The sequence below is a fragment of the Falco rusticolus genome, chromosome 4, assembly GCF_015220075.1.
Source record: "Falco rusticolus isolate bFalRus1 chromosome 4, bFalRus1.pri, whole genome shotgun sequence".
NCBI lineage: Eukaryota > Metazoa > Chordata > Aves > Falconiformes > Falconidae > Falco > Falco rusticolus.
This window is the reverse complement of record NC_051190.1, coordinates 25,387,650-25,407,825: the sequence shown is the minus strand read 5'-3', so window position 1 is coordinate 25,407,825 and position 20,176 is coordinate 25,387,650. Positions and strand designations below refer to the sequence as shown.

General features: G+C 38.3%; 1 protein-coding gene across 4 annotated transcripts in view; it reads left to right on the top strand.

Moving 5' to 3' along the window:
• Positions 1-20,176, top strand: part of TNRC6A (trinucleotide repeat containing adaptor 6A) — a 52,686-nt gene that overhangs the window by 11,886 nt on the left and 20,624 nt on the right. For all 4 annotated transcript variants that reach the window (XM_037386426.1, XM_037386425.1, XM_037386424.1 and 1 more), the window contains 4 exons: positions 1,601-1,691; positions 4,094-4,115; positions 12,373-12,708; positions 17,023-17,070. In XM_037386426.1, the coding sequence (XP_037242323.1) occupies positions 1,601-1,691; positions 4,094-4,115; positions 12,373-12,708; positions 17,023-17,070 (497 nt within the window). The remainder of the gene's footprint in view (positions 1-1,600; positions 1,692-4,093; positions 4,116-12,372; positions 12,709-17,022; positions 17,071-20,176) is intronic.

The following is a 20,176-nucleotide window of genomic DNA, read 5'->3' as shown; positions in this document are numbered from 1 at the left end:
CACATCCCGTTCAGTGTTGTAGAATTTAGTGGTTTGCCCAGTGAGAGGATGTGCAGTGGAGCTGGGGTTAGGATTCAGGACATCAGAGGAACGTGTGTTGCAACCTAGATGCATGCTTCAGAAAGAGGTCTGGAAAGACATTTTCAACCTATTTTTTAAATCTTGTCCACCTGATTGTACTGTCAGGGCTTGTGGACCAAAAGTTGCCAAGGTTTTGAGTGTAGAAACATTCCTGACCCTTAAAGGGTAAAGAAGAGCCTTGCAGGTAGGCTTTCTAGTACACAAAAATGCTTTATTCCCTGAATCTCAAACTTTAAAGTAACTGAATATTAGTATGTTCCCTCTCCCTCTTAGTGTTCTAACAAAAGCAAACTGCTGCCACTGTTTTATTTTTGTATGTTCAGCTTTATTGTTACTTTCTAAACTTCAGAACCCTTCTTTCTGTGAGCATTTGTTTTTATTCTTGTGTATGAAATGACTAACTGATCTTCAGTTGCACATTCCATCCCTGTTGTTATGAGCTTTTTACACCATTGGCCCAAATGCTTTTTTGTCTGCCTGTTGCCACAGTGTTTTCTGTCAGTTGTGTTTGTGTGGAGTTTGTTCTCATTCTTATCAAGAATCACTGCACCTCTCGGAGCATGGCCTCAAAGAACAGTTTATTTTCGTTATCATGAAATTTGTATCAGATACGAGTTCCTACTGACCCTGATAACTTGCAAGTATGAGTGCATATCTTTGGTTGTCTCTGTTGTTTGGTTTTTTTTACTCTGTGTTCTCCTTTTTGTCTTGCCTTTGCTGAAGTCTGTTTTTAAACAGCGTAATCTGAAAGTGCTGTTGCTGCTAAGCGTTCTGTTTTAGGATGTAAACCATTGTATTAAGTGAATTTCAGTTACGGGGGGTGTGTGTCCGACTTTTGTCAAGTTACAGCTTTGTTGCTCATTTAAGTTGCTCTAAAATTGCTTGGCTATTGGAAGCTCTGGTCCAACCATGCTTTTCAAGTTCATGTTCCTTTACTTCGTGGGCCCTCTGCTTCAGCAGTACTATCCATACAGATGTACAGCCAACTGAGTTAGCTTGCTGCTCAGGCAGGGAAGTGCGTACGGAGCAGTTGTTTCTTGGCAGATGGGTGCAGTGATGCAGATACCTGCATGGCTGCCTGGGCACCCACGTTGATGCCAGTGGGCTTGCGTGGCTGGGGAGGAACCCCTTGCTGGGCTCCTGCTGAGTGTAGTCAAACTCTGTGCTGGGTCAGAGCTGATCGTGTGTGACAATGGGGAGCAGTGACATGCGAGAGCTCGGTCATACAAATTCACATAACGTCAGAATTTACACTGGCTTTTGAATCAGGTTAATGTCCAAGTCTTCGTTGTGAGCTTTGGAAAAAAGATTTTACATGTAGCTTGACGCTGCATATGTTCTTAAAGTTTTGTCACTTGTGGTTTGCAGTGAAAGTACATAGTCCCTACAGAAATATTATCCAATTAGAAGTAAAATTCCCCAGTTCCTTTTCTATCACTGTGAAATAATTGTTCTAAAATGAATCTAAGTGTGTACAGATTGTATTTTGGGAGAGTTAATTACAAACTGTGTGGTTCAGGGATTTAGTGCAAGAAGAGGAAGAACAGTTGATGGAAGAAAGGAAAAAGAGAAAAGAAGACAAGAAGAAGAAGGAAGCTGCTCAAAAAAAGGTATGTCAAACATTAAAAAAATAAAAACTAGTGCTTGTGGGTTACTTTTGTTTCATCACAAGTAAATACTCGTTTAGCTGTTGTAGGTTTTCAGAAGCATTTTCTTTTTAATTTAATGTTCGAAGCTTTAAATGAACTGTCAGTTACTTAGTGGTAACTGACATATTGAACGTCTTAATTGGCTTTGTGTACAGTTTCTTCAGAGATTAAATACTCTTCTGAGATGACCGTTCTTTTTCCTCATTGTCAGTTGAAGCAGTTTTGAGTTTGAAAACTTCTTCAGTGTTAGTGCATTTATTAGTAGAATAAAATTACCAATTATTTTTAAGATGGTGGCTTTCAGCTGGGTCGCCACTTTAATATATATCTTCTTATCCTTCAGTAAGGAAACATGTCATAAGATAATTTGTATTAGGGAAGGTGGAGAAAACCAAAAATATTGACAGTAAAGGTGATTTGGGATGGAAACATCACAGAAATGCTTGTAAACGCTTCAGAATTCGTGTTTACTGTCAAGATATTAATCATGGACATTGTTTCTAAGTATTGACCCTAAGCTTGAGAGGAGCTTGTAAATCTCTTTTAAAAACATGTCCATTTCAGGTTTGTTTGCTAACTGGTGGTAGCAAAGTGAACCTAACTAATAGTTTTTCTTTGATTTTACTGACGAATGCTAGATATTTATTACATAGTCAAGTAATCAGTACTCAGCTCTCCCTGTTTGTTAGCCTAAATAAAGGCGTTTGTTTTGCACTTGTACAAGATGAGTTATGTCTGATCTTGCAACAAATCTAAGTGAAATAGTACTGGAGGGATACTCCAAGAAGAAGTATGTGCTCATATTTTAGAATGAGAGGTTCTTTTCAGCAGCTGACAGCAAAGCTGCATAATAATTTTTGGACCTCAATTGTAATTTATAGCTAATTTTCGTTACAGAATTATTTTTTTAATCAAAAGTTGTAACAGGAAAGGAACTGGTTTACTTGCAGAATTTGAATATTTTAAATAAGTGGTTTTTCATAGCTGACTTTCTCCTCAAAAATTCAGCGTTTTATGAGTTTGAAAGGCATGTTTGAGTGAGTGAAATATTAGGAGAAATGAAAGCATAAATAGTTTTCTGAAAGTGGAGAGAGCAGACCTTTGCCTAAAATGGGAAGTTTTGCTTACTCTTTTTCTCCTGCTGTGGAGTACCTGCTAGACTGCTCAGGAGCCATGTGTCTTTATTGACGTGCTGTATTCTCAGAGTAGCAAAACGTTGAGTGTGTGGCATTTATCAGGAGTTTAAGTAGGTTCTGTGCACAAAAGAGTAGGATGCCACAAGAATGCTCATGTGCATCTTGGGAGCAAGAGGCTACATTTTTAACTACTGGATGGTACAACTTAAATTTTTGTATGTGTCCTTGCTTTTTGTCAGCTTAGTAAGTTGAAAAAGAAGTTTTTTCTCTTAAATGGTCTTGATTTCTGTAAGAGAAGTGAGGCTGTGACACTGAAGAGTCATATTAATAAAGTTTCAGTCGTCAGCCCTAGCCAGGGCTAATGTCTGAATCTAGCCAAGCATCAAATCAGTGAATCAATAATTTTTTTTTGCATTCACACATTCTATTTCTTCTCTCTTCACAGTTTTAATTATAGACAATCATTGCTTAAGTATGATTGCAGATTTATTGCACGCTATGAATATATGTGGTATCATTATTAAAAAGGGTTGTGTACAGCTACCAAAGTGGCCACAGAAAATTAAATCTCATTTTGCTTTGGCACTAGTGCATTTTAAAGCGATGGTTAAGAAAACCCTAGTTTCATATAGGAAGAACTAGGATTTGTGCTGTTGAGAGGTCCTTTATGAAACCAGTTTCACTACGTTTTATAGTTAAAACCACACAATTAAGATGCACTTCCATACAAGAAATGTTTATCTCCCCATTTTTATCCTCTGATAAAATCTTATTCAAATAGATCTCTCATCTTGGCCATGTCACCAGTTGAATCTTGGAAATGAAGTACTTGCAGATTTTGCGTTTACTTTTTACTTCCTTTAAATTTCTAGGTCCCTCCCTCTTCCCCTACCATATTCTGCAATAAAAGTAGTGGTGGTTCTTTGCTTCCAGGCAGTTTTTAACTCACTTAAAACATGTTAATTTGCAAGTTTAATTCAGTCTGTTTCATGTAGTTATCTTTCAAATTAATTTTGTCTTCTATAACATTTAAACAGCTTTCTAAGCATAAGCAATAATAGGCATGGGTTGGTTAAAGAGACACTTCTGAAGTAGATAATTAAATAACTTTAAATCATTTTAAAAGAGGGAAGTCAAAAGCTAATGTTGCTTTATGAAGTGGCACGTGCACATGTGTTTGTTCTCTTATCTGCACAAATCACTGACACTTCTTTTTTCTTGTTCTAGGCCATTGAACAAAAAATCAAAGGTAAGTTACTTTAGAGTTACTTCTATTCAGTGTATTAATTTCTGCATTTTTAACTATGTTAAATCAAACGGGTCACCTGAAAGCTCTTCTCAAAACTAAAAGATGGGATCCTTGAAACTTCAGTTGCACTTTTTCAAACAGTGACCACAAAAGACTAGAAGAGTAATGGCTAAGGCTTTGTTCCAGGGATTAGTCTTCTGTTCTTCCTATTTTCCCATTCTTAATTACTTACACAACACCAAGCACATACATAATACCTGGAGTTTTTCCCTTATTTGATTTTTTTTCCTTCCTCTTTTTTGCTTTGTTTGAAAAGTGCACAAACACTTTTAACACTTGAAGTTACAACCACGTGTAGATCCACATAATGGATCTGTTTGACATTTCATTTCCAAATACTCTTAAGTGTAACGGGCATTGGGAACGCTGGATAGACAAGTAATTGATGTGTCTGGTTTTAACTAACTGTTGCATGTGGAGGGTTCATCCTGACAAAATTATCAAGTTGACAGTATCTGAAAGCTGTAATTTCGATGTTCGGTGGCAGGCTGGGAACACTGCAGTTATTCTGAATGTTTGTGGGCTTTATACAGCTCTCTGTTCCAACTGGCTTTTATAAAGGGGGAAAAAGAGATTCTTTTCACTTTCTCTTTAATTCTAACTCATAACCTGTTAGTTGGGAAGTGGATAATAATTGCGTAAGTGATCGTGTGGAGTGCTTGCTGAATCCCTGTTTTCTGGGAACATTGGGTTTAATTTAATACTTACTTGAGCTGTGGTAGAAACAGGAGCTCGGAAGCCCTGCTTAGCAAAGATGCAATTACTGTTGGAAAAATCAAAAAGTGTTTGAAGTGCTGTTCTGACATGAAGGTAGTAAAATAGTAGAAGACATACTGCGCTTGAGAAGAGGCAAAGAAACCAATGAAAGTGTCCATTACTGAGGTGCACGTTTGAAGAAGCATCCTAGTTCGCATGAGGTTGAAATGGAGGAGGCTGGTTCTCCACATTAAAAAAAATAATGCACTGATTGTCCTGCCTGCAGTACCTGAGGACTGCAGTACCGATTACTAGGTATCGGAGGAAATGTTTATGTCTATTTTATTGAAGTGCAGTGTATACTTTAGTATGTGTCTTTAAATGAAGGGGGGGATGTGGAAGAGTAGGACCCATAGGTTTTCAGTGTGTGACGATGCTCTGCGGAGGGAGTGATGGCAGCCGGGATTCTGTGTGCTGCTTAGAGGACACTGACGTTTTGGTTACGGAGAATTGATCCCTTGAGGCAGAGGGAGCTCCCAGAGCGTGGTGGCTGCAGGAGCGTTAGTTCCCACAGCCGATGTCTGTAATGGGAGCTTATGTCCTGTGCGTGCAGCCGTCCTGGGGGCTTCGTTGGGCTGCGTGCAGGTCCTGGCCCTTCCAGCCTGGCTCTGGTCACTGCAGTCAGGTGGGAATCCTATGTTTGTCTTTAGGCCCAGGACTCAATAAAATTTCTGGAAGAGTATTATAATCAACAAACACTCGATTTGTGTTTTTAAAGCACCCTTTTTAAAGCAGTGCGTTGAATTGCATTTGAGTACAGGCTAAGCATTTGTTTTCTTCTGTATATTCCTGCCATAAGTCTTTGAAGTTAATACACCAGATTTAAAGAATTGTGAAAGTGTTAGGTTTGTTCTGAAGTAATTAAATATATCTGAAAAGACAGTGAAGGAGGAAAATGGTAAAATACTTTGCTGTAAATAATAACATCCATTTTGAATGAACATTTGACCTCTGTACTTATGTTCGCTGGCATCCATGGCTGCAGAAGCAGATGGCTAAAAATAGCATGAAGACAGGAGGGCAGTGATTCTGCTCAGTAGGCCACCTGATGGCAATCTTCAAATTGAAAGAAAATACCTTTCTTTTGAAGGACAAAATAAGTCTTGGCTTTTTTTTTTTTTTTTTTTTTCCTCTCCTCTCTTTCTCCTTGGAAGCCTAGTGTTTACTGATGGAAGTATTAAGTTCCAACTTTAATGTTACATTATTATTAAAAGGGTATTTCAGGAAGTTTAGCAGGAATTTAGAGTTGTCAAAGAAACTCAAGCTGGCAGCCCTGATGAAGAACAGACATTATGAGATTCAGATACACAACTTTGCAACAGTTTCTATAGGAACAAAATTTGTTGCTTATGTTGCACATGGCTCTTTCATTGTTTCAACAGTTTTGCCTACTTGTATTCAGGATGCAAATTAATGTTTCATTAGTTTCCAAGTTTCCATCACGTTAATGTCTTAAATAATTTATTCTGTGCATGAGCTGAAGATAAAATACAAGAGTATAGGATCGCTAAATAATTCAGAATTATGTTCCTTCTTTCAGAAAAGTACCTGGTTAAGCGGTGGGGGTGGGTAGGGAGATTTTTTCTTGGTTTCAAGCGTGGTTTGGATGGCTCAAAAATATTGTTTTAGCTAAGGTAGAAACTGCTGTTGTACCAGCTGAAGTAGCTACCAGCGTTCATGTAAAATTATAAGACTACTACTTTCTGAGGAAGTTAATAGTGCTCATTTTTTTTCTTCTGTTCAGGATTGGGAATGGAAGTAACGAAGGTGATGCTAATATAAACGTTTCTGGTACAAGTAGCATTTTAATATTGTAGTATTGTCATTCAAAATGCACGTATGCTGTTCTTGTGGATTTCAAATACTGTAACCTGTCTAGCTTTATACATCTGTTTTTATTAAAAGAGCGAAGAGGCAGTTCCTAGGAGTTAGAGGTGAATGTATTATTTAGCTGTTAAGTGGAAGATTTCTCCATTTGTGTGGCAGCTGGCATAAATTCGTACATCGACAAGTGCCCTCTAAGTGCTCTCGTACCGGGTATTTTAGGAAAAAATAAGTATCATTTGGAAGCCCTTATTTGTTGAGAATACTGTAGGATTGTGGGTTGTTGTGGTATTCCTTCTAGCTTAACAAAATACCTGTTTTTGCTGTGTTTAATGTCAGTGCTATTAAAGAGAAATCAATCCATTTACCCTGAATTTTTCCTAAAACAGGACTCTGCAAACCACACTATGGCTGCAAGTAGCTAATGATAAGCCAGGCACTAAAGTAAATGCTATTTAAGGGGAACATTTTGAGTTGTGTTGTATATGCTCACTTCACTAATCATGGTGTGTTTCTTGAGAATGAGATTTTATTATGAGCTGAAATACCTTTTTGCACACACTTTAATGTATACACATAATACCCTAGTGAAGTAATTTGTAGAAACTGAACAGTAATGTTGATGCTAGTGTTATGGTTAGTTATGCTGAATGCTTTTGCGTTTTGCAAAACAGTACAAGCTTGAGCTGAAAACATCTGCCAATCTTCAGTTCTGAATTCCTCTGCTTTGTAGAAGGCAGAGGCATAAAGTACTACTTTTATTGCAGAACAGAATCAACTTTGAATCAACCACTGAAACGGAAAGTGCTTTTAAAAATAGCTGGGTGTGGAATTGAAATCTCTGACTCATATTTCCCACCTTGGAAACTTCTTATTCATTTTCTTCTCTGTGAAGCAAAATTGCCTGAATACACTAACTCTTCTGTTTTTTGTCGGGTATTTTTTTTTTTCACTTGCCTAACTGTGCTTTTCCTGATTGGAAAAACTGTTATGTTAGCTTTTAAATCTTGAAAGCAAATAGCAAAAATGAACAGAGTAAGAAATGCTTGCTGTTAAAATTACCCGTAGGAATGGCATACAACTTACCTTTGTGCGGATCTTCAGGGGTTAATGAATTGGCAAACAGTTAGATATTTTCCAGATCAGCTAGCTGAGCTTACAGCTGCGGCCATTTTTCCACAACGAAAATTCTAGCACTACATCTTACGTGTGTCAGCTTGAAAGCCAGACTTCCTCTGTTTGCCCTTCAGCATTCCAGCACTGACAACTCTTTGGGGCATGACATGCAGGGAGAGCATTACAATACATTTTTAAGAGGTCAGCAGCAAGAAGAAACATTTAAATGACAGCTTGGTGCTGTTCTTTGTGTGGTTTAGTAGACGATTTGATCTTTGTACGCTGATTTTGTGTGCGAGTGAGAAACTGTTTTCCATCTGCATTAAAGTTATTCGAACAGCTGCCATTTTTTTTATTGGAGGGGGAGTTTAAGTCACTGGGCCCCTACTCCAGGAGGAGTTGGCAGGCAGCACTCCTGGAGCAGTAAAATGACACCATGCTTCTCCTCCATTTTCTAATGAAATCTGCAGAGTGGGAAAGCAACACAAGTTGGAAGCGTCTTTCTTTGGAATCTCTCTGTAAACTGTAACTTCACCATCCCCTGCTTTGTGGGTTTTCAGCAGGTTTGTTCTTTATGAAAATCTGTCATTTTTAATACTCGTTTCTGTAAACTTGCTATTACTAGTCAAGCAAATTAACTGTGATAGACTGTAAGTCTGTTAATGTTATCTTTCTGCCTTAATATGATTCAAAATAAAATACTGGTGTGCAGAACAAACTTTTATTAAACAAGCAACTTGCTTATAACAAATTAGAATGTTAAGATAATGATTAAGAGGGGTTGGAATTTATTGTAGCCATATTGGAATATTAATGTATTATTTAGTCTCCTGAGAAGTTGTGGACCAGAAAATGCTGCACAGAATAAATTGCATAGCTTAAAACTTACTTTGTGGTACTTAAGGGAATGAATGCAAGGGAATTCTGTGGCACTTTGGATTAATTTCGGTTCAAAATTAATGTACAAATGTAAACTCTGCATGTTCTTTAGTATAGCTGTCTTATCTGTTAGATTTCTATTTCGTTTGCTGATCGTAGTAGAAGGAGTCACCACATTTGCTAAAGAAATGAATGCACAGAATATATGAGAAATAAAATTTTCTTAAACTGTTTTTGAAGTCCTGTTCATGTCGTAGCATAGGGGCTTGGCAGAAAGTAGCTTGTTTATTAGTTGCACTCTTATAGTCAAATGTGATTCGATTACCAGCAAGTCCACTGGATTCTGTTACAATATGCACTTTGTCTTAAAAGTAGCTTTAATTAGGAAAGTAAAGTATTAATGTTGCTGCGTTGCAGTGCTGCCCTAAGCGTGCAACTTGCAACTCTGTTGAATGTCTTGTGGAATGTCACACAGAAATGATTTTACTTTATGCAGGAGGAGCAATTGTATGCAAATGGAAGTAGTAGTGTAGGAAAACTGAATCTCATTGATCATGTTATGGGGTGTTCTGTGAGAAACCTCTTCAAGTGAGGTGTACTTTCCATTTAAGCTAGCAGTAATAAAAAAAAATACTTTAAAAAAAAAAAAAAAAAAAGCTTAAAAACTGGGCAGAAGACCGAAGGGTATATATGTCCCTAAGTGGTGGTGTTACTGTGTAACTACTTTGTTGGCTTGATAATGATGTGCTGGCTGCAAAAGGTGGTTGTTTCCTGAATATCACTGTCAGCACGCCTCAGGTGTAGGCTGGACTGTGCTTTAAACTGTAGAGAGTAATTAGTGTGAATCATTGCGGGCGATACATTGATAGATGAAAAAGTTAAGATTTGGGCAGTAGTTACACAGATTGTGATATGTGAAGAAATTATTTTTTTTGTTGTTTCAAACCTTGTTGCAGTACCTAGACCACAGAAGTAGGCTAAGTGTTTATTCATTAAACTGTCGACAAATTCATAGGTCTTTGCTAAAATAGCTACCCAACCCCTGCCGCTACCCCCCCCACCCCGCTTAGTCACTTTCAATTACTTCAATTATTTTTAAACCAGGAAATTGTAAAAGGAATAAATGGAAGTAATTTGTTTAAGACTACTTGTGAAATTCAGTTTTGATTATAACTTGTCATGTTACGTGCACCAAAACATTGTACAAGGAATCAGAGTTACCTGCTTTTTTAATACAGGTAACAAATTGTTGGAATCTGATATGGTGTTGGTGATTTTTTTTTTTATCAACTTGCCAAATTATAGCTTTTGAATACCTTCTATTACCTGTACATTGAGTTGACTTATGCCTTGGCCATTCCTCTCCTTAATTCTGTCCTTCTCCAGTCAGCTGTGAAATAGAGAGCGCTGGGTCACTGCTGTGGCGGAGCAGGGGAGGTGTTGGGGCTGTGGAGTGAGCGTGCTGGTGAGCAGCCGAAGCTGGGTGCTCCTCCGCTCCCCTTGGGACTTCCATCAAAGGCCAGTGGCTGGCCACCTGTGAAACGAGGAGGTCACTCACATCTTTCTTTTCTGCTTTGCTTAAGTAGCCTAAATGCAATATTCCATTAAAACACACCTCAATGCTGATTTGTAGGTTACATTTTATTCTAAAGGCTTTCATGTTTGTATTTTTCAAAATATGTAACTGTATTATAGAAGAAATAAAAAGAAATTATAGTCATAAGTAACATTGACAATATTCAAACTGATTCTTTAAATAAAAGGTTAAGTTTGTTTTCATTTATTTTTTTATGTTGCGTTCACATGAATCTTGTTTCTGAAAGTGAATGATAAAATAGTCTTTAAACAAATATTAAAAATTTAAAAAGCCCCAGAAGACGACATTTTCAGTCATGTAGCAACAACATTCCTGCTGCTGACATGCCAGGAAGTTGCTAAATGGAACACAGCAGGGAAATGGTTTGAGATGCTGCTCTTATGCCTCAACCTCATGTATGTTTAGGTGCTTCCAATGTGCAAAACTATTCTTGAAAGTAAATACAGCCTTATAGTAATGGAAACCTGATTTGTAATGGGGTGCCACCTCACTCAGCAGTGCAGAGCGGGAGCCCTTGCTGGTCCCAAGCAGTAGTGCCTGCCTCAGTTTCCCTCTGTCCTAGTGCGCACGGTCAGGCCTCTTCCATAGGCTGCCACCACCTTAGAGATGCTGTTGGAGCAGTTTGATGGAGCTGTGTCCTGAGCTCTTCTCTTGTAGGATCTCCATGAAAAAACTGTGAGGATGGCTTAAACCTGGATCACCTTTCCCCTCCGTTGGCTGCACAGCCCCAGAAGGGGTTGTGTTGCTGGGGAAGGAGTGACCTGTAGCTAGTAGGAACCTCTTGAAATGTTTGTCACTGGAGAAGTTGCATTACCAAGCTGTGCCATTGCTGTTAGCCAGGGGAATGCCACATGAGTTACGTTATTTTCCTTCAGAACTTCTAAAATTGACAGTTTCATTTTGTGAAGTGTGAAGAGTGGAAATGGTGAATTGGTCGCTTAGGTAGGTCAGTGCTGAGGAAGGTTGTGATCAAGTCTTGAGCTATCTTGGAAAGTCCCAGAGTAAATGTAAACAGACTTTATGGATGTCGGATATCCAAGAAATTTGAAAAGTATATTAACATGTCAATAACATAAGGGATTGGAAGTACAGCTTACCTGTTGCAGTGGTTGGGTTGAATGGCAGTAGCACCAGGAGGCACATCCAGTAGCTTGCGGTATTCGTTCCCATCTGTTGATCCTGGCATGCTGATCAGTTCCCTACACCTGCGCACCCCTGTACTTAGCATCTTTGCTTTTGTACTCGTTGTGGTGGAGGTGTTGAGTTGAGGATGTGGTTTTCCCTTTATTCAGCATCTGAGTTTGGTGTGTTCACTCCCAGGCCACCTCTGCAAATTACCTGACCTTCATCTTGCCTTGAAGTGGCCGTGCTGTCAAGACTGAAAGATAATTTGGAGTTACAGTTGCACATTTGGCATTTTATCAATGCCAGCATGGTCCTGCTGAGCTGTGTATGGGGGCTACCTGTGCTATTAGCTTTTCCCAAGACTCACTTAAGGGTATTAATAGATTTGTCTTTGGATGTTAGGGTTGATAAAGCAGGCAAGTCTTAACAACGCATTCTGTATGTCCTGTTCACCTCTTGTTCATTTTGGGCAAGACCATAACATTTTTCTAATATTTTTTTTATATGTTATGCTTATGTTTCCCATTGGAGTAGTATTTTTTTTTTACTTAAATATTTTTTTTAAATTATGTTTAGATGCTGAAATAAATAGGTATAGTGCTGATTTGTCAGAAAAAGCTATAGAAAGCTTGTTAGTAGTAGCATACTTTAACTGAGATAACTTTGTTAGGAGTGATAGCAAGGCATATTTCTGCTTCCAGGTCTATACTATTAAAGTTGTGTGCTTATGGGGTAATAGAGCTTCTAACGGGGAATGATTTACAACCTGAATTGGAAAAAATGCTGCCATTTCATAATACGTAAACACATCTAAGAATACTGACTTAGTCTACAATTTTTTAAGTTGCTGTTCTTATGAATAACTTTGTCCAACTTTCTTTTTTTTGGGGGTGGGGGCAGTGCCAGAACAAACAAAGACAAGTGTAAGCCAGCCTCAGCCTGTCACCTCTAACGGCACTTCCACAGTAACCAGCACTAATAATAATGCCAAGCGGGCCACAGCCAACAGTCAGCAGCAGCAGACCTTGCCTCGATACCCTCCTCGTGAAGTACCACCGCGATTTCGACACCAGGAACAGAAACAGCTTCTGAAACGAGGTCAGCAGTTACCAGTTATAGCTGCAAACCTGGGATCTACTCCTAAAGTATTAAACGGCCAGTCAGGAGGCAGCACTGTCACAAATAAACAGCCAGTGACCAACGGAGAAGTGCCGAACAGCAGCAAAAAACAGCCAGGTGAGGGGGCAGTACCTTGTTTTTCTTTAATTAAAGTCAAATAGTTTAAGTTCCATTATCAGTGAAATATTTGAGCTAATATTATTTCAACTTTAAATGTAAGCTGTAGCATGATGAGATATTTTCCTATGTCACACCTTAATATTAAACGTTGCAGGATGGTTTTGACCATCTTTGTGCAAGTTTCATACTGAAACTTACGATGCCTTAGTTGCTGGTTGTTGCCAGTGGTGTACAATAGACATGCCTAGTTTTGAACAGATGTTGAAGCCAATATGACCACTGCTATGTTCTGAATTTCCTAATTTCCTGTCTTTATCCTAATAATTGATCTAAACTTGGTCATGGTACAAAGCATCTTTTTGCATCCAGCCTTGATACACAGGTCTCACAAGGAAGAGCCTTTCAAACTTTTTTCTCAGAGCATTCTGAACAGCATCTCAAGACTCTTTATTTTCTCTCTCTTTTTTTTTTTTTTTTTTTTTTTCTCTCTCCATATCCAGAGTTACAGCTAGGGTACAAACTTGTTTAGAATTACCAGAACTGATTTTTGTTGTTAGGCTAGAGGTTTTTTCTTTGTTTCATCTGCCTGAAGCTTTGGTGTCCTACAAAATGGATCAGTCTTTACCTTTATTACTATTTAAGTATAATTATCCTTTGTTATTTTGGCTTGGCATGCATTCTTTTCAAATACCCGTTTAAGAGTAGTAAACTTATCTGTTACATGTGCATAATCTGCCACTCAGTGAATGTACTAGCATGCAGTTCAGTGAGTTTTTGAGGGCAGTCTGGTTTTGACTACAAGAGAAGTAACTTTCTTTTAGGAATCTAGATTTTCAAAGGGATTTGGTATTAATGCATGCTAACACAATGTTGGGGCAGACTTTCTTATTTTTATATTTTTTATTTATTTTTTGATGTTCATATAGCAGTGACGATATAACTTGTTTCCCCAGAGTTTCTTCTGAAACTTTACTGAATTCTTAAAATTAGTGTACTGTACACCACAAAGGATGTGACTTCTAGCCCCTTCAGTTAAAAAAAAAAAAATAATAATATTTCTATGTATAGCTTCGATATTTCAAGTTCTGGTTAAATTTTTAGCTGTCCTCATTACTGAATCTTGAAGAAGCAGTATTTAAAATGAAAGTAAACAAAGCATTGGAAGCAGTTTATCCATGTGCCCCTTGAGGGATGTATCCGATAATACTTTCCAGTGTTATTTTTGTAACATACTGATATAACTCTTCACCATTCTAAGAAGTAATTTTTAAATAGTTAGTTTTATTTATTTTTTTTTTTACTTCACCTGTGTAATTTTGTTCCTGTCTGTAGTCAGGTTTAACCTTTCATATACTTGCCTGCTTCTAAGATGCAGCTTTTTCTCCAACATATATCCTCTAATGGTCAGATTCTATGGTAGCAAGTAGTGCTTTAAATAAAAATTCACATCTAATTTAAGAAGTATTACTTCTTATACAACCTGTTAAACCTCCTAATTGTATCCAGAGGATTTTTGGAGTATACTGTCCTTCATTTCACTTTTTGTGAACACCAGCCCAATATTTAAGTAGTTGGGGTCCCATTTATGTATTGCATTCTTCCAGTTTTGCTCAATGTTGCTTGATTTTTTTCTGGTGTGGCTGGACAGCCTCTAGGCTGGGAGATGCTGACATGTCCCTGAGTGGCACTGCCACAATGCTGTACCCAGGGTCTGAGGCAACTGCTTTACTGGGAGTAGTTTGGCAGTTTGAATAATATGTTAATTATTTGAATAACATGTCTACATCCAGCTGGTAATGCAAAGGTTCTGAGAGCCTTTAGGTGCGAGAAAGGTTGCCCAAATCGCTTTCCCATCTTAAGAAAATACCTTTTCTGTAGTATCCTGTCCAATCTTTGTGTGCTGTACTTGGGGTGTTCCCCTGTGTCCAAGGTAACTTGTCAGAACCAACAAGTGGGCAGCCAGGGTCTTGTTTCTTGGTGCCATGTAGCTGTATGCCTGAAAGATCTGTTTACTTCTAGTATAACCAAGAATAATGTCTGGTTTGGGTGTTTTGCCATGTTCTTTGAGAAATGGAGGTAAGATGATAATGTAAAGAAAAATAATTTTTCAGGGCTGGATTTTTGTAACATTTTGTAATCCTGTCTAGTGAATTGTCTTTTGGTATGGAGGTGGCCATAGTCCAGCAGCAGGCGAGAGTGACTTAATGCCTTTTGACACCTTTTTATCTGAAAGGAAATATTACTGTCATTTGCCTGTCTCGGTCTTACTCACTCACTCTCCCTAGTTCTTCTTTTAGCCTCGAATGGTAACTTCTAGGTACTCTCCACGTTGTTACCTCTGAAATTAAAAATGTCATGAAATTTCACGTATCTGCAAATCCCTTCCTATTGAAAGCATATCAGTGTACAGGCCATTTGGGTTAACAAATTTTATACCTTAACAGAGTATCTTTGAAGATTGTTAAGTTTTTTTACTTTTTTAAAGCATTATTTAATGGATATTGGGATTGGTCTGTATTTTAGGGCTAAAGGAAAAACTGTAGCTTGAAGTGTTGAAGTCAAAATTGCTGGCATCACTAATGGCTCCAGTTGTTTTATCTGTCATTCCCTGACAGACCCTGGGGTAGGATCTCTCCCCAATTCCAGCTGTGGACTTAACTGTTGGGTAGGTGCTTTGTAAAAGCCAGGGGACACAAATACTGCTAAATTTAAAGTCTTCCTTTCGTTGCCCTGGCCACAGTAAGCTAAGTCTTCAGTGTTGGAGAATTTTTTAATTGTATCAGTGGTCAAAAAAAGCCAAACAAACCTCTGTACTTGTGTTTTGCATGGACAATCATCTTCTCTTTCGAAAATTAACCTGCTTTGTTTAGAAGTAAAGCTTAAGAAGGGATAGTCCTGAAGGCTGGGGGTGTTTCTGCTGATTTTAGGACATTTGGCATATCTTTTTAATAAAGACACATGAGTGAAGCTCTTGTCATGTAGTGCTTCTGGAACAGCTACAGTCTTGTACCAAGATGGTTATTTTAGGAAATTGACATAAGTAGCTCTTTATCAGAATGTTTTCATACCCAATTTAGTTGTTTGCTTTACTGAAAATTTTCCTCTGTGTGTAAACTTCACAGGAAAGGAAGGTCTTGAATGCTGCCTTGGTATGTTTGTTTGCCTCCATGCTTTGTAACGCATCCGAATAGCCAGGTGGTTATTCCACAATGAAATGATTTATACAGTGAACTAAAACATTTGCCAGCAGTAATTGCTTACAACTGTGGGACAGAACAAAACAGGAGAGCACCATCAGGCTTCTGGCATTAATCCAGTGACTTGGATTCCTCCTTTGACGTGAGCGTGTCTCGCTTTATCCTTGTGCATCTTGCAGTGAAGCTGCAAAATTGTGTTACAGCCAGAACCTTAGGGAACAAAATGCTCTTACTGTAACTTTTGAGGGGTTTTTCTCAGTTGTTGTAGGAGTCGGGGAAGAAGTGGCAGTTGGGATTTGCAGATAGTAGTGATGGAGGTTGACTTAGTTTAGGAAACATTGCCTTAAATGTAACAGATATGGTCTCCAACTGTAAAATTTGTGAATTTGAAACATTGACTTCCATTTCATACACTACCTGTAGGAGGCTTGGGAGGAAGAAGCTATGAAAGAGTGGTAGATTAAAGTTTGTTATGCATACACTTAGGTTAAATCAGAGTTGGACCATACTTAGTTTTGTTTGCTAAATCAGGTAGCAAAATAATGACTTTCAGGTGGAGAAAGTGTGCCATTCAACGAAGTGATGCGAACTTGCTTAGAGTTTAAGGGGTGACCTCTGAAATTCTAAGTTAGTACAGTCAAAAATCAACTGATTTTGGTTTCAATGACTATAAATACTTCCTCTTTTTTTTATATAAATCAGACTTTTAAAATCAAGGACATGTTAAAGTGGTTAATTAAATACCAAATATATAAAAACTACTTAGCAGTGGATATACTTAGTAAAAGCAGCAAAACTGCTAACAGTTAAATCTAAAAGCTACACGTAGGAAGCTGGATTTGCTATCAGTGTATCTCTTCCCTGTGGTGTGTTCAGCGCTGTGGGTGAGGCAATTCAGACTTGCTTATCGCTAGTATGGTTAGTGAGATTGAGAGAGGGCTCTTGAAAGAAACATTTCCTGGAAAAGGGGTGCTAATAAATGTTTTTATAGTAATGAGTGGTCTGGGGACTGTTCTCAAAATAAGTGCTAGTTTACTTAAGTAACACTGCTGTAATTTTCTTGCTTTTTTTTCTTTTTTTTCTTTTTTTTTCTTTTTTTTTTTTTTTTTTTTAGGCATGCCTCCCATTCGGGACTTGGTGAGCCACTCCCCTAACCAGTCAGGTTAGCTATTTAAATCTCACCTTTTTTCTGCACTCTGTGTGTTTGTAGTACTTACATGTTTCACACAATTTTGTCTGATTTTTTTATTCTTTGGCTTTTGTTTTTCAATAGCATGTGCTATGTGAATGACTGACTTAAGTACACTTGCTCTGTGCCATTATATACTGCTTTGGTTAAACATTTTTAATTTTCTTTAAAAATTCTAAAATTCATACCAAAAGAGATGTTTTGACTATGTGGCACCTTAGCTTTAAACTACTAAGTATTTTCTTTTTACCTTTATGCTTATATATTACATTGCCTCTTTGTGTGGTATTAATTGAATAATCTGTGCAAGCCTGTGCTTTACATCAGAGACATTTCACAGCACTGTGAAGGAAATCACATCTGGGGGCCTTTCTGTTTTGACTGCTGAGTTTATGCTGAGCTACCACGTTCGTGGAGGCCTGCAGCCATGTATGTTGCTTCCTTGATATGATTGTGAAGAACAGTTGCTGTTTAAGTAATACCTTGGAGCGAATGTGCTGTGTGAGGACTTGACACGCTGTATGAAATGCTCTAGAGTAACGCAGGTGGTGCTGTAGGATGGTTTGTACTGGCTCTGTTTCTGGCTGTGCCATGTGCCTGGCAGGCTGCTGTGGGCACGGTGCTCAGGAGAACGTTTCAGGGAATCATGGAATCATTTAGGTTGGAGAAGACCTTTAAGATAATTGAGGCCAACTGTTAAGCCAACACTGCCAAGCCCACCACTAAACCATGTCCCTAAGCTTCACATTTACATGTCTTGGAAATAACCCCCAGGGATGGCGACTCCACTGCTTCCCTGGGCAGCCTGTTCCGCTGCTGGACAACCCTTCTGGGGAAGGTGTTGCATCTCTTCTCTTTATCTTGCAGACTGCTCTCAAAGGGGTGATGTTAAACGTCCTCTCCTCTTCCCTTGTGTTAATTTAGCCATGCAGCAAGTCTGCAGTGCCAGTCCAGCACAGTTCCGGGCCAGAGCCCTGGTGTGGGAGAGGAGAGGGCAGAGAGAGAAAGCGTGCAGGGCAGGCGGTCCCTTTTAGGAGAGCCAGCAGCTGTGCTGCGTTAGGTGCCAAGGGTCACTGTATCCTTGTCCTGGCTGCTTTCCTGTTCTGCATTTACAGTTAGGAAACTATTCCAGAGGCAGCCAGCTACATCTGCTAGTTTTTGAGTTGCAGTACTTGAAGAAGACACAAACAGACCTCAAGAGCTTTTTCTATACCACAAAGAAACAGAAATGTGATGTTAACAAACAAGTTTTATGGTTTTTGGTTTTGTAATTTCATAAAAAAGGTGCTTTTTAGCTTGTTTACTGAAAGCTAAAGAGCTTGTTTACCAAAATGCATTTTTGCATGGGGACCAAAGATGCAATAATTGACAAGGTATAATATTGACAGTCTGTGGGTACCAGTATGTGCTGGAATTGGAAAAGGCAATGGGCAGCAAGAGTCAGGTATTTTTCAATTTATACTTCTCAATCCTACTGTTTCTTTTAGATCGTGTGATGGTACTGTAAAACAAACTAGCTACTTTAGAAAACACATACAGTTTTCTGCACATATATCCTGCAGGAGTAACTCAGAGCTAGAAAACATCAAATTACAAATTACCGAAAAAAATTTTAGCAGATTAGTAAATCTTAAGAAACTCAGGTTTGTGTAGTTTCTTCTTTTTTTTTTTTTTTGTCCAGGATTTAAGCAGCAGAAGTTACAGTTGCAGCTTCTAGATAATTTTGGGGAGAAACCCAAGATATTACTGGCTCGTTTTGCTGTGCACCAAGTGTAGTATGTTGTTAGCTGTAATTTTCCAATCTTGAGGCTGGTTTTGTGGTATCTGCCAGATACAAAAAATCAGAGATAAAACCTTGCTTAATCAGTAGTTGTATACTTAATCTCAGAAGTTCATGGATTGTGGAGATTTAGATATGAATATTTCAGAACAGTGGCTCATACCAGAAATCATTAACACATGTTTATGTCTAGAAAAAGGACTGTTAGTCAAGGTATGTGATAGGATAAAATTCTGGATGACTGGAAATTAATCATTATATGCTGTTTGTGTATTGGCTCATTACAAACTGCATCGCATCTAAATTAGATAATGGAATCTTAATAAAGACAAGCTTTATTTTTATGTATTCTATTGTTGTGCAAATAAGGGTTTATTTACCATTTCACTCTCCCTTGTAGTCATAACCTGTATCTCTTTCTCTACACTGAACTCAGGCTGTTTGCCATCTGTATACTTTCTTGTTGCTTTTAAAATTGATCATATTATTGGGGTGATGCTTATGTAATCAAGTCTTTGTTTTGTTAGGGCAGTTTTTGATGCTGTTGATTCTCTTGTTTGTGAGAGAGCAGATAACTCTTAAGTTTAGTCATTTAATACCGGTTAAATGTCTTTTAAAAATATCAGCGTGAGATTTGAAATCTTGTTTTTTGGTGGTCAGTTGCTCCAATAGTACAGGTTTTTTTCTAATAACACATTAATAGGCAGATTCTGGGTTTTGTTCAGCTGAACACATCTTCCAGTTCTCCTAAGGATGCTGTGTGGTTCTCCTCCTCAAGACTGGGGAGCTGCCAGGCACTTGTAATTATTGCAGTGCTATTTCTACCTGCCATAGGTCTTTTTCCACTACTCCCAGTTCCAAACTGCTGTACCATCATCTTTTGTTTCTCATGTGGTAGTTACCATGTGAAGCTTAACGGATTGCTTGGACTTTTTCAAGCATCTACCATCTTGGTTGCTGGAGGAGCAGCAGGTTTCTCTGCTCTTTGCTATTCCAGGCTATGCACTCTTAGAGGCAGGCTCTTTGGCAAGATTCTTGTAGGCAATGTAGAATGAATAATATTGCTATTGATTAAAAATTAATTAAAAATAGACCAAAACTTGTTGCATATCAGTGTAATAGCAAACTGTCCATCGTAGCTTAAATGTAAGCTGTTTTGATTTGTTCCTGCCTGTTTCCTTATAGATCATCAAGTTCATAAATTCAAATAATGTATTGTGTATGCTTTAACCTCTAAGTAGGCAGCAGTTTCGACTACCATCTTTAATGGCACAGATGCAACTCAGTTACTTGCCACTG